This window comes from Apteryx mantelli, chromosome 10 (genome assembly GCF_036417845.1).
Source record: "Apteryx mantelli isolate bAptMan1 chromosome 10, bAptMan1.hap1, whole genome shotgun sequence".
NCBI classification, from domain to species: Eukaryota; Metazoa; Chordata; class Aves; order Apterygiformes; family Apterygidae; genus Apteryx; species Apteryx mantelli.
The window spans coordinates 4048849-4073812 of NC_089987.1; the positions used below are offsets into that span (position 1 = coordinate 4048849).

General features: G+C 40.6%; 1 protein-coding gene across 5 annotated transcripts; it reads left to right on the forward strand.

Moving 5' to 3' along the window:
* The first annotated feature begins 1015 nt into the window (after positions 1 to 1015).
* On the forward strand, positions 1016 to 23416 carry ZDHHC7 (zinc finger DHHC-type palmitoyltransferase 7). 5 transcript variants are annotated; one of them, XM_067302405.1, is made up of 8 exons: positions 1016 to 1050; positions 6694 to 6779; positions 9573 to 9895; positions 12729 to 12853; positions 18053 to 18149; positions 18616 to 18697; positions 19978 to 20108; positions 21183 to 23416. In XM_067302405.1, exons 3-8 carry the CDS (start codon positions 9590 to 9592, stop codon positions 21357 to 21359), a joined length of 918 nt encoding a protein of 305 aa, XP_067158506.1. In that variant the 5' UTR covers positions 1016 to 1050; positions 6694 to 6779; positions 9573 to 9589; the 3' UTR covers positions 21360 to 23416. The 5 variants fall into 5 exon arrangements, with proteins under 5 accessions (XP_067158506.1, XP_067158507.1, XP_067158509.1 ...); XM_067302406.1 differs by lacking the exon at positions 1016 to 1050 and adding an exon at positions 1137 to 1383; XM_067302408.1 differs by lacking the exon at positions 1016 to 1050 and adding an exon at positions 1557 to 1574.
* Positions 23417 to 24964: the final 1548 nt, after the last annotated feature.

The window sequence follows — 24964 nt, forward strand, 5'->3', positions numbered from 1 at the left end:
CGCACGGCGCCTCGCTGGGCCCGGATGGCGCTGCACGGCAAGGCTGCTGCAAGGGGAGGTTTCACAGGGATGGGGAATGTGCTCATGGGAATATTTCGGAGCGCCTGGGCTGGCAGCAGCGTTGCAGGCCAGAGAAGGCAGCCGGCTGCCCCGTACGCGCTGGAGACGGGCCGCGGGTTGCTGCTCCTCCTCTGAGCAGCAGCAGCAGCACAGCTCGCTTCCCGCTCGTGCCGCCGCAGGTGCCATCGCATCTCCCACCCGAACAGCCTCAGGGCCCTGCCTCCGCGTTGTCCCCTCAGCGAGCACCACGTCCGAACTCCACAACCGCTCAAATCACGTTTTGACTCAAATCATGGTGTTTTTTTATTTAATCTGAGAGGAAACGATGCCTGGCTCTAGCCAAGCGGCTCAGGGAACGCCCTGAAGAGGCAGCCGGCGGGGGCAGGGCGCGCCGGGCCCCGGCGCTGCGGTGCTCGGCGCTGCGGTGCTCGGCGCTGCACACGCCGCCGGCGGACTCCCGCGCGCATGCGCGCCGCGGCCGGGCAGCCGGCGCCAAGGACGCGCGGCAGCGGGCGCGCGCATGCGCGCGGCGGGAGGCGGGAGGCGGGAGGTGCCCGCCCCCTGCCCCCGGCTCGCGGGCGCCTGCGCAGCTCTCCCGGCGGCGAGCCCAGCCCGAGCGTGGCGCCTGCGCAGTGCGCGCCGCCCGGCTTCCGTCTCCCGCAACGCTTCCGGGATTCGGCGCCCCTCGGAGCGGCCAGGCAGGGCACGGCGGCGGCGGCGGCGGCGGCAGCGGCAGCGGCGGCCCCGCGGCATGGGCTCGGCCCCGCTCCCGGCCCGCCGCACGGCTGAGCTAACCCCGCTCCGAGCGGAGCAGCGCCGCCGCCGCCGCTGAGCTGACCCGACCCGCCGGGGCCGCCCCCCGTCGCGCCCCCCCCCCCCCGAGGCAGCGGGTCCCCGAGGGGCCGGCGGGGCTCGGCCGCCGCACAGGCCCGGCTCGGCCCGGCCCGGCCAGGCCCCGCGGGGCCGCAGCGCCGCCGCCGCGCGGGGAAGGTGAGTGGGGACGAGCAGCGGCGTGCGGTGGGGTCCGGCCGGGCGACTGCTGCGCTCCTGCCGGCTTCCACGTTATTTAATAATAATAATAATAATAATAATAAATGACCTGTCCGCAGTGATGGGAACAAGCGTCCCCGGTGCCACCGTGCAAGGGCGGCCGAGCCCCGCTGGGAGCGGGGGGCAGCGGCCGTCGGGCCCCCCGCGCCCCTCAGCCCTGTCCTGGCTCTGGGCGGTTTGGCTGAATCCCCTGGTGCCAGTTCGCCTCCTTTCCAGGAGGGAAAGGCAGCATTTTGCAGGGAGCGGACATGGAAGCGCTTCACGCTCTTAAAAGTGAGAGGGGACATTTGTGCTGAACGATGTGTGATTTGTGCCATAAGGGGGGGAAAAAAAAATTGGGAGACTGCTGGCTGTTTTCCATGCTGCATATACCATTGTATAATGGTTTCAAGGTGCTGGATTACACTGATGTAGCTGTTTGCTTTGAAGACATAATTAGGTTGAAGTCACTGGGGCTGTACACGGTAACAGCTTTAAATTACATTGTTTGAAATAGATGCTCTCTGACTTTGAAAATTTTCAGATGAAGTAGGGTGCCGTACTGATTCATTAGTAGATGAAACTGATACAAAATTTTAGCGTTTAGGTAGAGTTTAATAGCTGAAAGCTCTTTGTGGCTAAATGAAACTGATAATACTTCTCATCTCTCTAAGAACTCTCTTGCTTTTGCTCTAACTTGATATATTTTGTACCATCTATAGCTGATGAATTTTTTGTTTATGCCTTTTATGGAGACATAAAACTTTTAAGGGAAGCAAACTGGCAGTGTACTGCAGCAGTCAGAAATCTGAAAATGAGGAATGGAAGGTAACGGTCAGACTTTACATGTATCAGCTGTGAGGAACCATTAAAACAAAGGCTTTAACACTTTCTTAATCAATATGGAAAGCTGAAGAACTTGGCATGCTTGTGAAGATAGTCTGGATTTGATTGTTATGTTTTGGCACCTGGAAGGAAGAATCACTCCTGGGCGTGGATGTAATAACTGGCAGAAAAATGTGTTTGTCAGCCTGATGTTGCAGTGCAATCAGTGAATGTGATAACCAAGCTATCTGCAAGTGAGTGTGAGGGCGTAGCATAAGTTGATAAATACAAAAATTAGAATGAAAAATCATACTCTGAATTAGAACTTGATGCATTCAATTGTTATTGGTGAGGGAGGAAAACTTCCATTTTCCACTTAACAAAACTGACGTATGTTTGCGTTCCTAGCTTTCTGGAGTCTAATCTGAATTTGTTTGTGGCCCTGTTTGAAAATGGCTAAGATATAAAACCCAGCCATTACTGACATAGATTGTGCCTGTGTCCTCCTCTCAGTTAAAGGGTGCTCTTTAATTCAGAAACGTTCTGTCCTTGCTGTTGTAGCCCAATGAGCTGAGCCCATCACATAATGTATAGTGGGTTGTGTGTATGGTTGGTGGGCACTGAAGTCCCATGAAATATATCCTCTTTGACTTCCACGTCCGTGAGGGGGAAAAATTGTTATAAAAAAAAAAGCTTTATTGAGCATCTCGGATGCTATTTGGAATTTTGGTACTTTCTGAAACTAAACTTGTATTGCAAACCTACCAAGTTTATTGCTGATGAGCAAAGCTCATTAATACACTTTATAAATATTTGTTCTGAAGACATGCATAATTTTTCTTTCATTTGGCATAACTTGTTTGTTTTGCCCAGAATTCTTAGTGCAGTGGTTTGGGATGTTTGTAAGATAGTACCAACATAAAGACATAAGTAATTAGATGACCAGCTTCCTAGTAAAACATCCATACTTAAGTACTTCTTCAATTCTTCCCTTTTTTGAGATTGTAGAGGAGAAACATATGTTCTTTTCAGAGTTGAAAAGAAACATTTCTAGAGTTTTCCTATGGCCTGGTGCTTGCTTTTGGAAAGCTCTTATTAGAGACTAGCATAAGGAGAATCTTCAAAATACTTAATATGGTCAAGGTTAAAGCTATTTGCTCACTGAAAATTGTCCTTTGAATTCATAGGTAGGTGTTTACCTGTAAACAGCATCACATGATTTATGTGCTTACACTGTAAAGTATCATTATTGAGGATATGTTACTGAGGCCATGGGACAGATTTGAGAATAAGTTGGTAACGGCACTTTGGGGTGATATCCCAGGCTGCCAGTGCAAGCTATTTAACCTGCTCTTTTTCAGAGGTGTGTACACTGGTGCACTATATTGCTTATGTCCCGGGTTCTGGAAATCAGATCTATATCTTTGTAATTACAGATAGCAAAAGCTGAGTGTGTCGGGGCTGATGTGGGAGTGTAGTTGCTGCATTTGCTCTTCTGAATCCTCACAACTCGAGCAGTTCTTGCATATGCAGTGGTTTCTGAGAAAGTTCAACCTTGGAGCTCTAGCGCCTTTCCTTGCCCACAGCCAGGCTGTTGCTGGAGCTGAGCTAAAGGATTTTCAGTACAGATACTGGTTTGTGTAGTTATTGGAGTAGTTTATTTGATGTTTGCAGTGCGGCTGTTTGCTAAACATGTCACTAAGCAGAAGCTGAAAACAGCCACAGCTTATTTATTAAATGGCTTTGCGGTTTGGATTGCATGTATCTGTAATGAAAAGTTAGTCATCTAAATTAGACATGATTATGTCTGGATGTTAACTGGTAGATTTTTTTGTCAGCAATGAATGGTCCACGTTGTCCACAGAATCGTATGCAGTACTAGGTTTACCCATTTGATTTTAAAATTTTGCTGTTACTGAAATTGTTCACCCTACAACCTTTTGGTAAGACTACAGTTCTGTGACCTTGGTTTGATCCTGTGCTTTTTAGGTAGGATTTAAGTCCTTCATATGTAAGCAACATCTGTTAGTGTCCCTACAACTCTTGACCTATCAACTCAATCAGAAAGGCTGGAATAAAGGCATTTTGTTTACTGCATTGCAACTGAAAAAGAACAGTCTTCAAAACTGTCCCTTTCACAGTTTAAGAAATTAAGCAACCTAAAAAGACAGAAGCTTTGACAGCTAATGGATTTTTAATCTGTATATCCATTCTTATCTGTATATCTATCCTTATCTCTATGTCTGCAAAACAGTAGAATTGGATTTTTCTAGAACAATGTTTTTCCTTTCTTCCTCAAAAAATAGCAGGGAAGAGGACTAGAGGACTGTACTTAACCCCAAAGCAGTTCCTCTCTCATCTTCCTAAAGCCTTCAGTATCCTTATTGCACTAAACTCGGCGAAGGGAGAACTGCCGATGCAGTGAATCTTCTCTAGCCTCAGTGGAAAACTCTAAATGCATTAGAAATAGGCATTTTACAAGACAATCTTTCCGGTGATCATGAGTTTGTAATAACTTCTTCCGTAGTTGTTTTTATACTGTCATATGCTTTCTAAGCAGCCTGATTGTCATTTGTGAATATCATTGTTAGTCCAATAATTTTTCTGCGCTTTGGGCCTGCATTTCGTTAACGATGAGATGCAAGACAATTAAGACATATTCAGCCCAAGAATTTCAAATAACACTTAAGAGTGGAACTGAGTCGAAATTAGGTTTAAGCTAATCATCAGTGCAAACAGATAACATTTTGCATGGAATATGTTGAATATATTAGTGTTATCACAATAGCTAAACTGTTGTTGCTCTTCCATGTAAACCAAAAACTGTTGATGCTACGAGACGCACTGAAATATTGAATGCAATTGCACTGAGGATTAGAGAATTAACTGAACAAATCATGAACCTGACCATTTTGTCAATGGGTTCTGTCTTAATCATTTTAAATTATTACTCTGACTTTAATATTTCACCTGCAGAGGGTTAGCATGTCTTCTATTTCTTGTCACCATTGACTCAGAGAATGGGTGGGTAGCATTGCAAATTAATGTGATATATTCAACTGATCTTTTTATGAGTTTCTGCTTAGCTTCCACAAAATGCCATGTCAATGACAGCTTAATGATTGTAGCGTTCACAATATTGTGAAAACTTGTTTAACAAAGGTATAAAAGGTTCTTTATAAAGCAAAACAAAAAGCAGTCAGTAGCTTCACTCAGATACATGTATATAATAAGCATTTGCATTGCCTTGTAGGCTTGCAGTAGAATACACAAATTTCTTTAAATAAGACAGGAACCTTCTCATTTTCAGGGGAAACCTGACTTAGTATAATTAGAAGGTTGAACTGTAAAAATTTGAAAACATATAGTGAAGAGCCCCATCAAATAATATTGCCTCTGAAATAATTTTTGAAACAGCTAGTTTCAGAAGCTTTCAGTTAATAGGAGGTGGCTTAGTATTTGCTATAGCTGTTGAATAGCAGAATCCTTCTTTTACTATCAAAATATATGAATTTAAACTAACGTTCCAAATAAAAGAATGAAGTCGCCATGTCAGGAAGCTTACGTAAGTAATATAAAATAACTGAGAAAATACACTGAGATACTTTTCTAGCCAGACACAAATCTGAAATTCCTTCTACAAGCTAATCATCTCATCCTGGACTGTATAAAGCAAAGCAAGAAAATCCTCTTTGGTCGCCGCTTGGGGACTTAATTGCAAGACACGTGTTATAATTGGCACCGGCAGGACTGGGTGAGACAGTGGCAATGGCACTCAGATCTCGTTTGCCAGGAATCAGCGCCGGCAGCAGCAATGTACTTTCTGTGCGGCGTGCGTGTGCTCACCCGCTTTTCGAGTCAGGACTTCAGGTCCACACCTCGAGGATGTTCCCCCTCCTGTCCTTTTGTTATAAAAAGGATAATCTCCTAGACTCTTAAAATCATGATCTCTCACTTCACACTGTGTGTGGGGTTTGGGTATTGCATCCTTGTGAAAAGTAAACAATGTGATTTAGGACTCAAGCTCATGAAATATTCAGGTTGTAAAATTAAATATGGTTAGAACAGCTTATGCCAGCGTTTCAGTCATTATACTAATTTGTGTATCATAAGTAATATTGTAATTATTATTTGCCTATGTGATGGAATTCTAGCAAGGAGAATCTTCTAAGTGCACATTTCCATAGGCATAATTTGGGGCAACATTTTTTTATATACAGATTCTGGAAAGAGTAGCTTTGTTATTTTAAATTAGCCACAACTCAATCTAATTAAATTGAAAACTATTCTAATTTTTCCTAGCCTATCCTGCAATTATAAAAATAGTAGTAGGTGTGTTCGTACCTAGTAAGCTCTTACCAAACACCTTGCTCTAAGCTCTGAACACAGTGGAATAAGGGTTGGTTGGTTTGTTTGTTTGTTTTGATACTGTATCTTCTAATCATACAGGAATAGCAAACATGCAAAAGAAACACTTTTTTGGATACTTTAGTTTGTAATGCTAAAATACACGTATCTAACTCATCTTTAAAAAAAAAAACATGAACAAGACTGATATACAGGGTTATTTGACATCCTACTGTTTAGAGTTTTGTAGATTGATCAAGCTATCATAAAGAACAATCCAAAATGTTTTTTTCTGCAGTCAAAAGCTTACTTGCTGTAAGTACATGCAGTATATTTCAAAGCAGTCCTATCATAGTACATTATTTGTGCTTAACATTAATTCCCTGAAGCAATAACGCGTTACTAACCAATTTGTTGATGATGTCTTTTCAGATTACACCAGATATGACACTCTGCATATCCTAGTATAGCCTAAAGGAAGGACATGATGTCAGAATAACATACAAAACATTTGTGAGGTATATGTGTTTTTCTGTTATTTTACTTTTTTGTTGGTTTTAATACAATTAAACAAAATGAATACAGTAGCTTTATGCCATTTCATTTTCACACTAAAATAGTTGTTTGCAGAATTAATCAAAAGTTCGCATTTGTCATGATCTGTGCAGAACTGTTGATTTTTCAGCATCTTGATGCATATTCTGATTTATGATAATTTGTTGACTTGAACTGCTGAAAACTTGCTTTGATTGAAAAATCATTGCATATTTCTTATGCTAAGATATTACATCCTAGATGGATGGAATTCAAAATTTGTATGAAGCTTTAAAATGGGGAGCTTGATTTTTGGTTCACTGGTTCCTCTCAAACACTCCCAAACATCTGAACAGCAGGAAGTTTGGGGAGGGGCAAGAGGAGGTGATTTTAGACAGCTCTTTGGGGAAAAACATTGGAATTTTGTTTGGAAAAATATTTCAGAATTAGTTATTTATTGACCTTTTAAACAAAAGTGTAAGTTTGAAAAAACTATAATATCAAAAAGTTGAAGAATCTAATGCTTTTGCCATTAGAAATTTAGTTGAATTTACCCTGAATTTCAGTTAAATAAAACAAAATTTGCCTCTGGAAAATGTTTTAACAAAATACTGACATCTGAAAGCACTGTAGTTGGCTGTTTTCTGCAGTAGTGCCACTTAGCTCTTTAAAGAAGGTTTGCCTCTTCAAAGCATTTTGGTGGGTATTTTGGGTGTGTTACAAATTGGCTTGACTGTCAGCTTTCGTATGCTTTAAGGCTTATTTGAAAGTTTATTATGCATCCTTTTGGGGTTTGGCGAGGTGGTGGGGCAGGGGGGGAAGAGTCAGACAAGACCTTCTAAGTTTTGTGTGCCCATTTTTGATGAAATAATACCTGTTTTTACTCAGCTATCTTCGTGTTCCAGCTGCTAATTACGTAGTCTGCATGAAATTTGACTTTTCTTTTACAAGTCTTGACCACAAGGAGTGCTTGATGTCCCAGAGTGCTTTTGAAGGCAGTTGGCATTACCCTGTAATGTTAACTGTAAACATTTGGAAAGATTTGAATAACTTTAAGTAGCTGAAAAGAGAGGGCCATTACTTATCCACATTAACTTAAGTTTGAAGAGTGTATGAGGAAGGTGAAGCTTATTCTAAGGCATTTTTCTAGTATGCAGCTGCCTTCATCCATGGTTTAATAGCTGTATTCTAATAAGAGAGGAGACTTTTGTGTTTAAAAAATTAAAAAAAAATTTTGAATAGAAAGCAAACCCAGTCTACCTACTAGAAATTGTAACATTGCATTCCGTTAATGACTAGAGTAAGTGACCAGAGCTAGGTTTCAGTTAATTTTTCCTCTTTGCAGCAAGAGAATGTAGCCCACGCTTAACTGTGTCCTACTGGGTATCTCAGCTATTTTCAAGTTTGCTCTGGGACCTCTGCACTGCAATCTGCATACACTTGTTTCCATTTCTAGTCTCTTGGATTACTCCTGCTTGATTCTAGCAGTAAGATTTCAGTATCATAAAGACTTAGTAGTTGGAATATATTTATCTGAATTGATTCCTTTTTAAAGTATCTAAAAATACATAACTTCATCTGAAAGCTACCTCCCATGTGAGTCTCTTTACTTGGTAATGGTCACTTTGACCATTTTAGCCTAGCAAAGTGATGCTATACTCAAGATCTTGACATGTAACTTAGTGTTGTAAATCCTACCAGTCATGTAGAGGCTACCTTTAATGCAGGAAAAAAAATGAGACTTCTGTTTCACTATCCCCAATCAATACAATGCTTTCAAGTTTCTCTCAGACATGGCCTTTAATAGGATGAATCAATATGATTTTTCAAACACAGTAACTTCTAAGGTAGCAGGCTATTCTTAGTGCGTAATGCTTAAATTATAATTTGTCTCCTGCTTGTTGATAGCACTTCAATACTGCCATTTCATATCTTTGCTTGTTAGAGATCTCTGGAAAATAATTCTGTTTTCATGAAAACTATAAAGGTTTCAAGTCTTGGTTTTGTTCCACATTGGAACAACAACAAAGCCTTAAAAGGGTTTTCATGAAGCTAAATTAATTAATGTGTTCTTTGAAAATTTGATTCGTGTAATCCATTGCCATGCTAATTTAGCCACTGCCATTTGCTTCCCCTAAGTTTGGTCTGATCTGAGACCATTTTGTCAGTTGTCCAATATATTTTTGTAACAGGCTTTTTTCAACACAAAAGCACTTTTGTCAACAAATTTAGCTGTTTGCTAATGTGCTCTGTTTTCGTGTTGTGAACAATTGACTGGAACAGGTTTTCTTCCATTCTGTTTTTCTTTTGCTCTTCCCTGGGTTCCTGGAGCAGTATGAAAAGACAACAGCCTGGTGCTGTAGTTTGCTAGTTTCTGAGACATAAGCTGTAATTTAATGAAGGTTTTGCTGTTTCCTTTTGAGATAAAAGGAGGAGATTGTATTTTTAACAAAAACAGAAGGATGGTTTACAGGCATCAGCAAGGTGGAAATGAAACCACTCCCAAGTCTCTTGGTCAAACATTGAAGTTGCATGATCAAAAACAAAGTTATGGTGTCATAATGCTCAGTAAACAGTTTACAGATTTGTTGGTGAAACTTTGTAAATGATTATCCTTTGATTCCAGAAATATTTCAGCTTTATGTAATCATAGAGCAGCTTTTGATCAAAAAAGCCAGGTTCAAAATGGATTAACAAGATATGTTTCATCTTATAAAAATGACAGCGGCTGTATTTCAGGCTTCTTTATGCATAATAACGACATCTGATTTCTGCAGGGCAAGTCCAGAAAACCATGCAGTCATCAGGGCACAGATTCCGTGATGTTGAGCACCACCCGCTTCTTGCTGAAAATGACAGCTACGATTCCTCTTCGTCAGAGGCCGACATGGCAGAAAGGGTTTGGTTCATCCGAGATGGCTGTGGTATGGTCTGTGCTATAATGACATGGCTTCTGGTTGTCTATGCAGACTTCGTAGTGACTTTTGTCATGTTGCTGCCTTCCAAAGACTTTTGGTACTCTGTGATCAACGGTGTTCTCTTTAACTGCTTGGCAGTGCTAGCTTTGTCATCTCATCTGAGAACTATGCTAACTGATCCAGTAAGTATGCAATCGTTCCTTGACACTGCACTGTTCTCTCATGTGACTCAGCTGCAGAGAAATTTGAAGACGTGGTGTCTGTCCCTTCCTGATAGGACGCGTTGTGTTAGTTGCACATCCCTCAAACTGGAGGGACTGTATCTGTGCTTCTCCTGTTCTGTTAATGAACCGTAAATGAGCTTTGACTTGAGGAGCAGGCAGTGTAAAATGAATTATAAGAGAGAGGAAGGCTTCTGAGAAATACATTTTTTGTTGAATATTAACCTAGGCTCTGAGGAAGCTACTAAAGCTAGTTATTTTTGTCCTATATTTTCTTACTTTTTTCCCTAGTAATATTTTCAAAACTTAATAAAAAATTGTGGTTTCATCCTGTTGTATCATTTGAAATATATCTTTCATTTATGGAATGTGAAAGGATTTTTAGAGGTAGATGTGCTGGAAACTCTCATTCACATACTGTGATATCAACTAACAAGTACTACATCATAAGTTATTGCGTTTAGGTGTATGGACTCAGTGGGAATTGAGATTTAAGCTGAACTAGCATGCAGTTGGAACAGTGTAGATGTGAGAGTTCTTAAGTGGACTCATTTCTTTGGACTTTGCCTCTTCAATTTAAGACTCCAAGAGATGAAATTGTTTATTTTCTACAAAAATCTATTACCCTTTTTTAGGGAAGAAGTCTGGAGGGGTGGGGGAGTCAGTTTTCTCCAGATTTTGAGACAGTAACAGTATATCTAAAAGTTAGGGGAGTGTTCCAAATAAATACCAGGGTGCTGTAATTAATGGTTTGCTAGATCTTTCATTTACTTCCAAGCCCACACCCAGTGGTGAAACGTTATGACTTCTACAGGCTGTGACAGCTAAGAAAGTTAATAGTTTAAGGCTAGATTGCTTAAAAATATGTACTGGTAAAATAGTGTGTCTTTCTAGACCCAGGTTGTTCTTTATGGAAGAACATGAATTTGAGATGAATCACTACCTTTTTTCTTTGCTCCCCTCCTCCTGGCTCCCTGAGTGGAAGGCAAGACTATGTGTTACAAAGATCGAAGGGAGAAGGAATAAACTGCCTGAAAACACATGAATTATAACATACTATCATAAATATAAAAATAGATTTTTTTCATTGGAAGGAATTGGCAACAGTGTGAGATTTTGAAACATATTAGGGAAATAAAGCATATTTTTATCAGCAAAATGGTAAAGGCGTGGCCTGAAGGCATGGACCTATTCCTTAGTGACAGGCGAATAGGTGAATTCATGAGTTGCTTTATTAGCATAAATTTATCTGGAACTGGATAAATTTGTGCTTATAGGAGTTCTCTCTCTTTGAGGTAGTTCGTGATGCCTGCGCTGAACCAGTTTCCTGACTTCAATGAGAGCACTCATACTGCAGAACACACTCCAGCAGCACAGCATGAGTGTTTAAGAAGCGCTCTTTCAGCCCGTACCCATTCACAGGCCAGCTGGCTCAAGTTTGAAGCACCACTTAGCCAGAGAGCTTTGTTTTGGTGCACAAGAGTTCGTCGGGGGGCAGAACTTGGGCTGTGTCTCAGGCAACACTAATCCAAAAATGTTATTCCAGCCCATAGGCAACAAAAACGTTCTGCTTAGGTAAAGAGGTGTTTTGCAATTGAATGTGAAATGTCTGCTAGTTAGTTAATTCTGTCCCGAAAATTCCTTTAGGTGTCTGCGTAATGCGATGATGTTGCCATTGGCTTTTGTGCATTGAGAAATAATTACAGAATGTTGCGGGTGACTTAAGCCAACCTGGAGACAGATATTCCTGTGTGAAATAATGCCAGCTCCCGCAGGAGTTAGTACAGAAAGGCCCTTGCACTGTCATTTCGCATCCCAATTTATTTCACAATTGCTTCCTGTTGCAGATAAGCCTTTAGCTATATAAATAAACAGAGTGACAATGGTAATTTCCATTATTTTCTTCTTATTATCCAAAGTTAGATTCCGATCTTGCAAGGCTATAGTTTAATATTGCTACTGGAAGAAGCAATCCTGCTTATTCCTGTCCTTTCATCGCCTTCCTCCTTATATCAGCACAGCTGTTTATGCAGCTCTGTGGTGAACAGCTCAGAGAACTAATCAGCTGAAAACCTCATTTTTCCTGCTGGATTATTTTTCTTCTGGATCAGTTCCTTCAACTGTTCACCATGTAGCTACACAAACTTGCACGGTAGCAGAAGGGAACGTTGGGCGTAGAATGAAGAAGCTGATGGTGAGAAAGCAGTGGCGGTTTGTGCCAACAGTGTCCAAGCTACAAACTTAAGTGTAAAGGAAGAACGGATGACTCATGATTGTAGAAAAGTTGTGTACGTAGCGGGGGCTAAATCTTGGATTCGAAGAGTTCGAAATAAAAATCTTTCAAGCAGTTTGCTCTGCTGAATTAACTTTTGTGGATGGTTTCACCTAATAATAGAGCCTCACAGTTAATGTATGCCACTGTAAAGAAAGCATGTGTCTCTTAGCAGTGCTTGCTCAGAGTAACTTCTAAGCAAATATTCTACCCATAGTGCTTCTGTCTGCATGTAAAGATGTGTATTCCTTTGTTTTATGTATGCTGGTAACTGCAGGTTCTATCAGAATTATGTTAATACTTGGTCATAAATGAGTCTTGCTCAAGTGAAACAATTTGAGATCAGCCAGAAGTAACTCATTCATCTGGAAGTGGTCCTGGCTTATGGCAGACTAGTTTTAAGTAAGTTAACTTATTTCAGCAATTATACTGAGACGACTGGTATGAAATCTGTAAAATGCGCTTTTAAACACTCGCATATCATTTAAAAAGCTTTCTCTCCTTTAACTGAAATGATTTCAGGGGGCTGTACCCAAAGGAAATGCCACTAAAGAATACATGGATAACTTGCAACTGAAACCAGGAGAAGTGATCTACAAATGTCCAAAGTGCTGTAGTATCAAACCTGAACGTGCACACCATTGCAGGTATGTCATAGTTTTCTTTAAAGCAATTATGTATATTGAGCCTCAAAATAATGTTCCCGGCATTTATGCGTTAATTTTTTCCACAAATTTCTTACTGTATCCAATAAACTTTCAAGTTCATGTATTGCAGAATAGTTTGTATATGTAATAAACTACGACCCAAAATGAATGTAGGTCAGAGGAAAGAAGCAAGAGAGTCGAGTTTTTTGAAATCTTATTGTGGTGTGGTAAATCTTTTTTGATCTGTGAATAATTTTTCCTGTGCATCATTCTAATTATTGTGCCACACTTCTGATAATACAGGGCAACTGGAAAAATCTCAAGGAACTTTCTGATAGAAGCCAGTGTAAGAAATGACTCCTGCAATCTTAAATTTAGAAAGTGCAGATATATTTTAAATTACCACTTTAGTTGGTGTTCTTCCTGTCTTCATCATACTTCATTTGATATGATATGTGAATTGGTAGCTTATTTTCCCAAAGTTGTATGTGTAATCAGTTAAATGTGTTCTGTTTATTGACGATTCATTTTAGTAAGGAAAAAAATGATGTTAATTTGAACTTAGCATGTTATGTAAAAGATAGTGAATCTATCTTTTCTTTTTAATTCTCAGCCTTTTGAATTTTCAGGTACTGTGGAGGTATTTGTCATGTTTATTATGTGAGAATTGAAGATAGATATGCCTGTATAATTAAGACTTACATAAATATGTTAATGATTCGGGTGGCTCTTTCTAGGTCTGAGGAGTGATGTGCATTGAAATGTGTGACAATATTAAATTTAAAGTCTCTGAGTTGGTGCCCATCAGAAGAAGAGTGAAGGTTTTGTCAGGACTCTAAAACTATTCTGCAAATTTGTGGTTTCTAAATTAAATATCTCAGTGGTTGTCACTTATCTGTGTGAAAATTATGGCTGAGGAGCTATTTCCATTACAATTACTCTGCCTTGGGTCTGAAAACTTGTTTTTTTATCTCAGATGTGAGTGGGTTTTGTATCTGGAGTGTGAAGGGAAAAGTTCCGTATATAAATAGGCAAGTATAGAATTATCTTCAGCTAGTTTATCTGGGTCGTAGATTAGCTGTGGCACGAATGCAGGTGCCGGGCTTGGCTTTATGCGCAGCGAGTGTGGTTCTGGCTGCCTTTGGTGGTTCAGAGAGGGCTGCGTGAACGTGGTGTGCCGCTCGCAGGGCACGCTCGGGTGTCGAGCAATACCGCAGCTTTCCTGCGACAGAATATAAGCTGTTACGCTCTTGGGGATCCAAGACAGCTTTGCGCAGCCCCCTCAGATGTCCTGGCGCTGTGCTCGTGGGATGTGGTGAAGGGACACCCCAGAAGCTCCGCTCAGTGCGGGTTGGATCTTGCTAATTTTCTCATCTCAGATTCAGGCTGGCTCCTACAGAGACTTTGCAGGTATCTTTCCAAAGTGTTTCCCCCATCTGAAACGAAGACGTCCTATGTTGAGCTCTGCGTCTGAGCGAAGAAGCTGGAGTACCGGAGGGGCTGGAGCCCGTGCGGCTGCGCAGCTCTGTGTAGGCAGGGTTTTGTCTCTTCGACGTGGAGCTGACAACATCATAGGCTTCAGGCAGGCCCTCCAGAGTTACCTGGGTGCATCTGGGACAGCATCCCCAGCGGGTGCTGGGTTATCTCGGATGTTCCAGCAGCCTGGGATCCCAGATAGGGCAGAGTTCATCGAAAGTTACTGTTTCTTCATGGAGGAGGAATCATCTAAATAGGGACTTCAATTATGCTGTTTATAGCAAGAGATCACGAGACTTTCCTTGTTAAAGCAGAACAAGACGGGTAGTGTCTGCAGCAAAGGAAATCCGTAATGCTTTCAGAGGGTTCGTTTTCACTATCCCAGGGTTTAGGGACCTAACTTTGTAGGTAAATACTTTTCTAGGCCTTGGTAAAATGCACTGACATGTTCCACATGGGTGAAAGAGATGCATTTTGATGCTTAGACAGCACATAACTGGTGTCACAAGGTACCTAAATGATAAGGCAGAGTCTGAAAGTGTGTGTGTGTAGCCTTTTGCAGCCTGCTCGCATGTTCTTCTCTGCAGGCAGCTATCTGGCTTAATTGCCTCTGTTTGTTACCGTTACTCATACCATATATGCTACTACTAGCTGCTCTTAACCATATATGCTACTACTAGCTGCTCTTAGCCTTTCTTAAGTAAAACAAAGGATGGTTTCTTTGTATTTTTTTTTGAATGTTGAATTTACCTGCATTGACAGGAAATGGGCTGGAAATCAGCTACCAGAATCTGATTCTTTGCCATAGATTTAGCATTGCAGAAGTGTACCAAAGAGAAAAAATGTTTATTCGATTATGCTGCCAGCTTTTTAGTGGCTTACAAACCCATTCCAAGAGCATTAAAAGGATGGTCTAGTCCCAAGTAGTCAAAGTGGCAATTTGCTGATAGAAGAGACTTGAAAATGAAAATTGAAGTTGGTTCCTGTTGTGAAATAGTTGCTCTCAAAGCCACAGTGCATGTTTTGAGTAGTAAATTATTAACAGAAGAGGCTCTTATGATGCAGTTATGAAAATTGTTGTGCAACACTGCAAAAGAAATTCTTTTGAGGAAGAAAAGTAGTTACATAATACACATTAGTGGTGGGGAAGAAAAACAACAAGAAATCTTTATTTACAGCGAAGCCATCTGGCTTCAGAGAAATGCATTAAATTTGTTTTTTACTGAGAAGTTAACATTTTCAAAATAGGGAAGAGACTTATCTTAAGTGAATGTTACTTCATTTTCAGTGAAGGAGGGCAGCTGCCGTTATTTCTAACCGATCCGGAGTTTCTGTGTTTGTGTGTGGGAACTGTTGTGAAGAATCAAGTCACTGAGATGTTTACATCAGTCTGTCTGTAAAATTCTGTCCTCCAGACCAATTTCTCTATTGTATTTTCATTTTTTTTGTTTTGTTTTGTTTTTTTTTGTCTTTGAAATGTAGTACTCAGGCCATTAGCTATGTCTTTCTGAACATCGGCTTTGGCATTCGGAGCTGAAGCTGCAGCTCCCTGAGTGCATTCAGCAGCAGCAGCAGCCCTGCGTTGGAGAAGCCCTTGCTTTGCGCACAGCTGCTCGCTCTCACTGCCATCCTGCTCCTGCCTCTTGTGTAGGTGGGAGCGTTCGTGCAGCTGCACCGGGAAATGACCCAGGCTCCAGCTAATGGCCTGATTTCCCCAGACTGTTCCCGCACGAGCATCTGTGCTGCGGGGACAAGACAGGGAAGAGAACGCAAGTGGCCGGGGTAGGAAGAAGGCAGCACCGCTTTTTCGGCATCGTTGCCAGATCGTTGGCTGGAAGCGTTCGTGGAAGTGTGGTGTTAGATTAGAAATGGAAAAGACAGAGTTCCAGGCATCTCATGGCTCAGAGAGCTCCGAGTGGGCTTGCGAGAGGAAAACGAATGAGGAAAAGTGTGTCCTGCCCACCTCACACCCTTCGATGCTTGGCTTGATTGAATCTGATTTCACTCAATGCTTTCTTTAATTTCCTTTTTGGAGTGACGGTATGAATACTATTTTACATTAAGAGGCATGGATATGGTGACTATAGTTAGCCCACCTTTCCCACAAAGCTCAAAGTCATTGAGAGGCTGAACTTACCAGCAAGCTGAGAAGGGAAAATGTGCTTTTTGGAGAGCCTTCTGAACACCTTGTCTTGAATCATACTTGTTTCTTCTGCACTAGGGAATGGTTGCAGTGTTTGGTTATGGTATTGTGTTTTTTACACATAACTGGTGCTATTTAAAAAGTAATTTGCATCAGAAGATGAGTCGTCTTTAATGTCCACAAAATAAAAAGGAGTGGGAATATAGAGGCTGGGTTGTGATAGCTCAGGACAATGGGAGCTTCTGAGGAGCAAGGGGAGATTTGGGATCCTCACATTACCTGTACAGGAGTATGTTCTGCTTCTTGCTGAATTACAACATGCACATATGGCTGCTCCTAGGCATAAAATGATTTTTAAGTATTGATTTCCCAACAACCCCCCACCCCCCCACACACACCTTTCTTGACTCTAGTGACGATCATCTGGTTTTGCTTCATGGCTTGTCATTGCAGCACTTATAGAAATCATATAAATAAGCATTCATTAAAAACAAAGGAATTTGAATAATAGTACCTGAATACGTGAGGCTGATTTGACTCCGTATCTGCTGAAATGAAAATGCTTAACTCTTCGAATATTCTGCAGGAAAATCTTGAAACACTCTGTGTGTGGCTACCTTGAGTACAAAACTAGGAAAACAAACGTGGGCATCATTTGAACTATTCAACTCAACCCATGTTGCAACTGTTCTTGTTCCTCTTGAATAACTGTTCTTGTTTGGCTGCAGATGGACACAAATATAAGAAAAGTGAGCCCTCCGATGCTGCATGGCCTAGCAAATATAAAAAAAGTTACTGAAATATTTGCCTTTTCTTTCTGGCAATAAGCTTGACTAAAATCTACGCAGAAACTAAGCCTTTAGTTTAGAACTAGCAAAGAACAGTAATGTTTAACAGCATTCATTAAGAAGCAGGCAAAGAACGTGTGCTACTTATAGTTGGACTTTTGGGGGGGGGTGTTTTATTTTGGGAGAAGCAAGGTGTGACATTATAAGTTATTCTTTGATTGAGATTTTGATTGCATGTGTTCAGAATGTTTAGAGCTGTATGGATAGTTAAAACCGCCTCAGGAGGGAAGATTCTTCTCTTGGTAAGACTGCTTTTTCTGACTTGTAAACCAGACTTGCACCTTGAAAGTCTGTAAATGTGAATAAGTACTGTGCCTTAAAACCTTCTCTAAAAGGGAAGTTCTTACTTTTCTATTCTGGCATCTAGAAAGGATTGCTGTTTTGCTCATTCAGTGCCACAAGTGCCTTAAACAAGTTACTAGATGTGCTTGATTCTGTGTTTAGATATGCAATGATCCTCTTCCAAGAACACGTCAATACTAATTTTCTTGTGGGAAGAGTATCTTATCTATATGGTCCGATTTATAATAGGCAGAAGCTGAGGCATAAGTTGGTAAAGGGCTTCTTTAAAGAAATACAAATACAATGTTAGTAAAATCACCATCGTACAGTTCATCATGAAAGTAGCTGATTTCTGCACGTTAGCTTTTGGTTGCTGGGTACGCTCATTTCTACATTAAAACATGTGCAGTATTGTTTTGCTACAGAAGTCTCTCTTTTTCTTTCCGTTAGTATTTGCAAGCGATGTATTCGAAAGATGGATCACCACTGCCCATGGGTGAATAATTGCGTGGGTGAGAAAAATCAGAGATTTTTTGTTCTGTTTACGGTAAGTGCAAATCAACAGCAGCTTGATCCCAGTATGAATCTACCTTGATTATAGCAATTTTGGTCACGTTTATTAGTGAGTAATGGCTTATGGGGCACAACTGCTTTCTCCCTTCCTCCCCCCATTCTACCCAAGATATTCTCCATGCAGGAAGATATTTCTACCCATATTCATTTTAATCAGTGTTTTGTAAAGTGCTTTTATCTTAAATCACCTAATTTTACTGTGTTTAATATAGTAACAGTTGGTGAAATTGCAGTGTTGATTTAGGGAGCTAATCTTGACACTTTCTTAGTTGCCCACATTTTTTTAGATTCAAACTTGATTAGAATTTGATTTTACATCATTGTATTAAAAATGGAAGTAGGAAAGTACATTCTCTGTAGAGTGGTGAAGGCTGGCTGTAAGGAATGTCTGGTTTACTACCTGGCAACAGTCAAAAGTAAGCACTCTCTCTTATTTCCAGATGTATATAGCCCTAATTTCAGCTCATGCGCTCATACTGTGTGGGTTTCAGTTTTTCTCCTGTGTCCGAGGGCAGTGGACTGGTAAGCACATACTTAACTTTCACTGGCATAATCAAGCAGATATTAAAGGGAAGTCATGACATTCCACTTATTTTAACCCCATGTAAGAAATGTTGGACTTTCCTCTTTTTAAAGTGAAGTCCTGAAAATCTTTCTGTACCTGTTTGCCAATAAGTCCAGCTAGCTTAGGTGGGTTGTGATTTTTTTAAAGATTTACGAAGTCTTCCGTCCTTCTCCCTATCATTCCCTGTAGGAGCCATGGTTGTCAAGGGCGTTGTCACTCACTTCCCATACAGAGAAAATTTATCACCTCTGTAATAGGAAGAAAACGGGTACCCAGGCCTCAACCATCTCAGCAGCCTATTGGCTGAAGCTACCAGCTGGGTTGTGTGTCACACCACAGATCTGTGAACAGCTGAGACTTAAGCTTGTTTCCTACCCGATTCCGTTACGGGAGCCAACTGTGGGGCTCCTGTAGAAGAGAAATTTCCTAAACTGCCCTAGTTGTTTGTTGAGGGCTCTGACTTGCATCCCCTAATATGCCAGTGCACTAGGGCTGACTCTGACCTTGTGCCTTTGAGAGAAGACGGTTGATCGTGCCTTCTTCCCAGTACCTAAAGCAACAAGGGAATCCGTGTGACCGCTTTCACTGAGTATTCTGTTAAATGGGTGGTAACCTAGTAGCTTTTTTTAACTGGAAAAATTCTACTTGCTGTATACAATTCCACTTCTTCTTTACTTAACTCATTAACAGAGTTAATTAGTTGATCAGAGGATCTCCAGAAATGTGACTGAGTGCAAGTCATAACCTTACTGCTTTGTGTGATGCTGAAAGAAAAAAAAGAAGTTGCAAGCAAGTTGGAAAGTCTGGATTAATTAGCAAGTCAGAGCTGACAGTGGTGATGGTTTTTACAACCTTTGCCCTGCATGAAACTTCAAGCTGCTGTCATCTTTATACATGTGCAGTTCTGAGTACTGTTTTAAAAAGTCTCATATGCAAACACTTATTTGATATCCTATTCGCTTTAGCCTTGACATATTGAGGCAGGAGTGCAGTGATGTGGTACCACATGCTGTATAGAAAGCCAGAAGTGTAACTTTCTTTAAATCTTTATTTCCTTGGACAGCAAATAAAGCTGCTACAGTGATAGACAGTAAAATTTGATGCAACTGTGAAATACTGTTTTAAGTGTCAAAACTATTTAGCTTTTATTGGTGTTTGTTGAAGAGAGGATGTATTACTCTGGACTTGCTCTTCAGATTTTTTTTTTTTTTAATAAATACACTTATCCTTTTCACAGAATGCAGTGACTTCTCCCCCCCTGTAACTGTGATCCTGATGATCTTCTTGTGCCTTGAGGGTTTTCTGTTTCTCACTTTCACTGCAGTCATGTTTGGCACCCAAATCCACTCAATATGCAATGATGAAACGGTAAGGGCCACTATTTTCATATGCTTTAACAATTTCACTTGAAAATTTTGATTAGGTGTAGTTTTATTTGCATGAGGGGGGCTCTTATTCTGGAGAACACCCAAAATCTGAAATAAATCATAATTTTTATTTTCTACCATTGTAAGAATAGAAATGTTTGTGGGTTTGCTTTCTAACAGATACTCTTGCATTATCTGCTTTTCTGACATATAATTTATAGCTAGGTCTTCAGCTACACAGATTACACAATTTCTGACTTTATTTTGGACTTGTATTCTAAACCGTCACATTTTTAATGTGTGTTACAAGAAATGACTGCTTCCCTCAGGTGTGTGCTTAAACTAGCTATCTTGGTATCAGCCCTTCACGCTGTTCTTCTACTTTGCTGTACTTTATTAGAATATAAACGTAGTATGGACATTTGGCTCTCTTGCCTGCCTCTGTCTGCAGTGTTAAGCCTTGAAAGGGTGTTTGTGCTGGATAATTGACTGGAAACATAAGGAGTTTGAATCATGCGGTTGTTCAGAATTTTCTCATCTGATGCTGTTTAATGGTGTTCTGTATTGAAGAGCTTTTGTGCGTTACCGAGTTGCAAAACGATTGGTTAATATCCAGCCTTCATTAGTGGGAAGTCAGTACAGAAAATGACCATCAGAATAACGCACTTGGGAAAGCAAGCCTAGCTTCAGTAATTGCAAAAGAAGAATCTTCCTGGAAGTCTTATTGCCTGGTTTCGTTAGCTGAGTAAACATCTTTTAGCATAGGTATATTGTATGCTGATCCCTTAGCTTTCGCATCAGCCTTTCTGGTCCCTCTTTTTTTTTTTAATTTGGGGTATGTGGGGGGAACCAACCTGTTTCGCATGCGTTGTATGTTCTAAGTCTTCTGCCCTGTACCTGCAGGGCTAAATCAGCCACTCTTATTTCTCCCTTGCTAAATAAATAATAAGAAGAAACTAATCTGCTCACTAGCTATAAATTAAAAGAATGCCAAATAACCATCACTGTTGATAACTGCTGTTACACTTTACTAAACTGTAGACTTCAGTGTGTCACTGCATGTCTTTATTTGCAGGAGATTGAAAGACTGAAGAGTGAAAAGCCAACGTGGGAGAGGAGACTACGCTGGGAAGGAATGAAGTCTGTTTTCGGGGGCCAGCCTTCGCTCCTGTGGATCAATCCTTTTGCAGGATTTCGAATCAGGCGACTTTTACTGAGAGCAAAGAAAGGAGGACCTGAGTTTTCTGTTTGAGTTTAATTATGCTGGAACTTGCAAGAATACTATATAATATTTATTTGGGGCCAGAAAGGCTGTCTACGTATAATCTGTGACCAGGTGAAACTGATACCGGACATTTGCTTGTAGCAAGCAGTTTTATACGTTTGTCACAGACATCTCATTAACTTTCAGAGACACAAACTGGATCTGCAATGGTCTTAACAACAAGATGACAAAGGAAAAGCACGTGGTCACTCTAAAGAAGCCAAATGTTGTCATGCTACTGTAATTTATTTTATGAGATTAATTATGCATTTTTGTTAAACCCTTTTTGTTTGGTAAATGTTTGGGGACTTACCTGTGTGTTTTTATAAAAAATTATGTACTTAGGTGCAGTTGTCAATCATAGGGAAGAGCGTTATAGTGAAAGTTGATCTCAAATGAGACCCAGCCTTCTAAATCCAGTTTTCAGGGAATAGCGATTTGTTCAGTTTTAATTTTTATTTCAACTTGTCCTAATAAACAGAGCTGTACTCTTGTGTCCCACTTCAGACACACGTTCCTCATATGCAAGTGATTCAAGGGACTTGTGCACATGGCAGCATAGCACGTCGGAGGCACTGTTACACCCCTGCCAAATGTCTTCCCAGGCTCACAAAAGCATGTCTCGTGTTTGGCAGTGCTAATCTCGTATGGCATTTAGGTAAGTTCTGAATGTTCAGTGAACAGTACTTTTAACTGACAACTATGGGCCAAATTCTGCCCTCAGATATGAGTCTCCAATTCTTAGTGCATTGATGCTAAAGGAACTTACACTTAGGTGCCTGAGGATGGTATGTGCAAGAATAAGTGGGACCAGTGACTCTGTTCTCGTGTGTGGGATTAAAACGAATGTACTGCAGATTGGAGTTAACTGAAAGAACAGTTGTTTTTGTAAGGTCTTGCATTGCCCCTTGCAGACTTTTCATAGAAGGAAAGCTGTTAACTCAGTGATCCCTTGAGCAAAGACATCAGAGGAAGGAGGGAGGTTTCTTCTAGTGCTGACAGAGCTTGCCTCCCTCTCAAGTACAACAAATCTTAAGCGTAGAAGAAAAAAATCTGCAACAGAAGGGGAATTATTTTTAATTTAGCTGTTTTCCAACCAAAACTACTTTCAAAAAACAGAAGAGAGCAGAATAGATCCAGAACTGCTTTATGTGGGCCTGACAAATAACAGTAGTGCTAAGATATATTTGTAAATCTGCAAGTAATGAAATTCAGCCAGAAGTGGATTATTTAAACATTGCATTTAGAATATTTTTTGTATTATTACTAATTTGTTCTATAAATTACCAACAATGTAAAAGATAAAAAAGGAGCCTTGATGCATAGCTTGAAACCGTGCCTAGGAAGTAAACAGCTCCCTGTTCTGGGACTTGCCTTAAACTTGTCCAGTCTTTGCTTTTGCTTTGCCAGTAGTGCTGATGATCTGTCCCACCTCAAGCAGTTCAACGTGCTGAAGAACCTTGTATTAGTAAGTTTACTTACTACAGAAGCTGTACTTTTTCTGATGACCTGCTTCTCCATTTCTTTGTAACCGTTTGTGGCATCTTGATTCCAGCTTCATCAAGTCTTATACCATTGGGTGGGTGAACTTACTAAGGGATCCATTTATCAGATACGACCCTGCGAACAAAACTGTGCGATATTATAAAATACATTCACTTTGCTTGGGGGAGATGGTGTGTAATACTGGAGAATTTCTAGGTGGACACATCCGATGCAATTGCAGCCAAATGAGCAAAACTGTGTGTCTCATGTAAATGAGGGAAAAGTTGGAAGTTCTGCAAGGATCTTTGCATATTCAGTTGCACATCTTAAAGATTGGGAGAAAATGTATCTGGCTTTGTCATGAGGCTCTTAATATGTATATTGTTTAATAAAATATCCTGATGAAAATCAAAAATATCACTTAAAGCAATTGAACCCTGTGACTTAGCAAGTGTGTGCGTGTGTGAAATCGAGTTTACTTGGCTTTTCAGACCCTTGTTACGTTGTAATTTTTTAATGTTAAAAAAAAATAAAGTGATGAATTGAAGTCTTAAAGTTGATTAACCTCTGCTCTGTATATGTCACTTTTTTGCACATAAATGTGTGTATTCACGTATAATCTGAATATAAGAACTTCAGGGTAGCAGTCTTGCACCATTTGGCTTCTGATCTATATTTGCATGTATATTGAGTAACAGTTGCTACTGTTTCAAATCAAAGATGCTACTCCATTTTCCTTGCTGAGGGTTTTAAACTGTGCTAGCTATTTAGCTGCTCTTAGGCTTTTCACCTTCTGCGTCCTCTGGTGTAATTGCTTATCTTATTAGTGCCTGCTTGTCTAAGGCCCGTGGGGGAACGCAGGGGATACCTCCTCCTTGAAAACTCCAATACAACTGGCTTTGCACAGTCATGACGTTTGTGCAAAACACCGCAGTTTCTGTCTAAATGTTGACTTTTCCCCCCTAATTCTGTAGCTTCAGATACGAAGACAGCTACTTATCCAGCCTAGAAAGCAGCACTTCAGGTAGATGCTTATAATTTTGGCACCGTAAACAGAGCAACTGACCCAACAACACAGCGCGAGGAGGAAACAAGGTCTACGGAGGCACTAAAGAATGGAGCGACGGGAAGCTGTTATTGCTGCAAACAAATCCAAAGAATAGCGGGGTTTTTGGGGGGTTTTGTCTTTTGTTTTTTTTACCTTTCCTGGGTATGATATCACACTTCCTTTTGTACGCTGCTTATCCTACTTACTCAAAGATCGTTCGTATGCAGAAAATTGCTCCAAATACATTGTTATAAACTTCATGCCAGCACCTTGTGTTTTTAGCAGGTCAATGGTCTCTTTATGTTTGTGTGCTGCAGCAGTTAAGCTGTGCTGTATTTACTTTTTTTTTTCTTTTTAAGAGACTGTCTTGTTTGATCTTCGAATGGAGCAGAAAGCTCTGCGGATGGAACTGACTGGTTTATCTTCCTCTTTTTTTTTTTTTTTCCTTGTTTAATTTCTAGTAGTAATGGCAGGCTCTTTCATGGGCCCTTTCTGAAGGCTTAAACTGCAGCAGTGGCAAGCGAGAGTCCGTCTATGGACTTCTTCGTGCCTGTCCTGTTGGAAATGCCTCTTATCTATGAGTGTTTTCGCTGCTTTCTATTGGCACAATGATAATAAGCAAATACATTCAAAGCTAATGAAGGAAGAAGTGGCAAGCCTCGTTACTCGTGCGTTTTCAGAACGTTCTCTGAAAGTGGATAATATGTGAGAGGCTTTTAAAGGCGGAAATTGGACTGCAGAATGAGTCTTAAATCCGTGAATAATACCAAACTGAAATGCACTGACCGTTGCAATTCTGTGTGCCTTTAAACCATTATTCCTTGAAAGAGCAACAGTTCAGCTGATGCAATGTGAGCTGAACAGAGTAGTTGGTTGTGGTGGAATATGGATTGGTGATTCTTTATGTTTCTTAATATTTTTTGTGTCACCTATTTAAGAAAATCAAAGTATGAATATGTTCTAAATTTCTTCAAGGGAAAATGCTATCGTTCAGCTTTTGCAGTGCTTCCTGAATGTATCACAGTAGCAAATAGGCGACTGGAATACAAATGACTCTTGT

What these genes read in the sequence shown, in the direction of transcription:
- ZDHHC7 (XM_067302405.1), top strand. Translation starts at nt 9,590, where the DNA reads ATGCAGTCATCAGGGCACAGATTCCGTGATGTTGAGCACCACCCGCTT. An exon ending in GAACGTGCACACCATTGCAG is followed by an intron (nt 12,854 to 18,052) that starts GTATGTCATAGT and finishes TCTTTCCGTTAG; the next exon opens with TATTTGCAAGCGATGTATTC. An exon ending in CAATATGCAATGATGAAACG is followed by an intron (nt 20,109 to 21,182) that starts GTAAGGGCCACT and finishes CTTTATTTGCAG; the next exon opens with GAGATTGAAAGACTGAAGAG.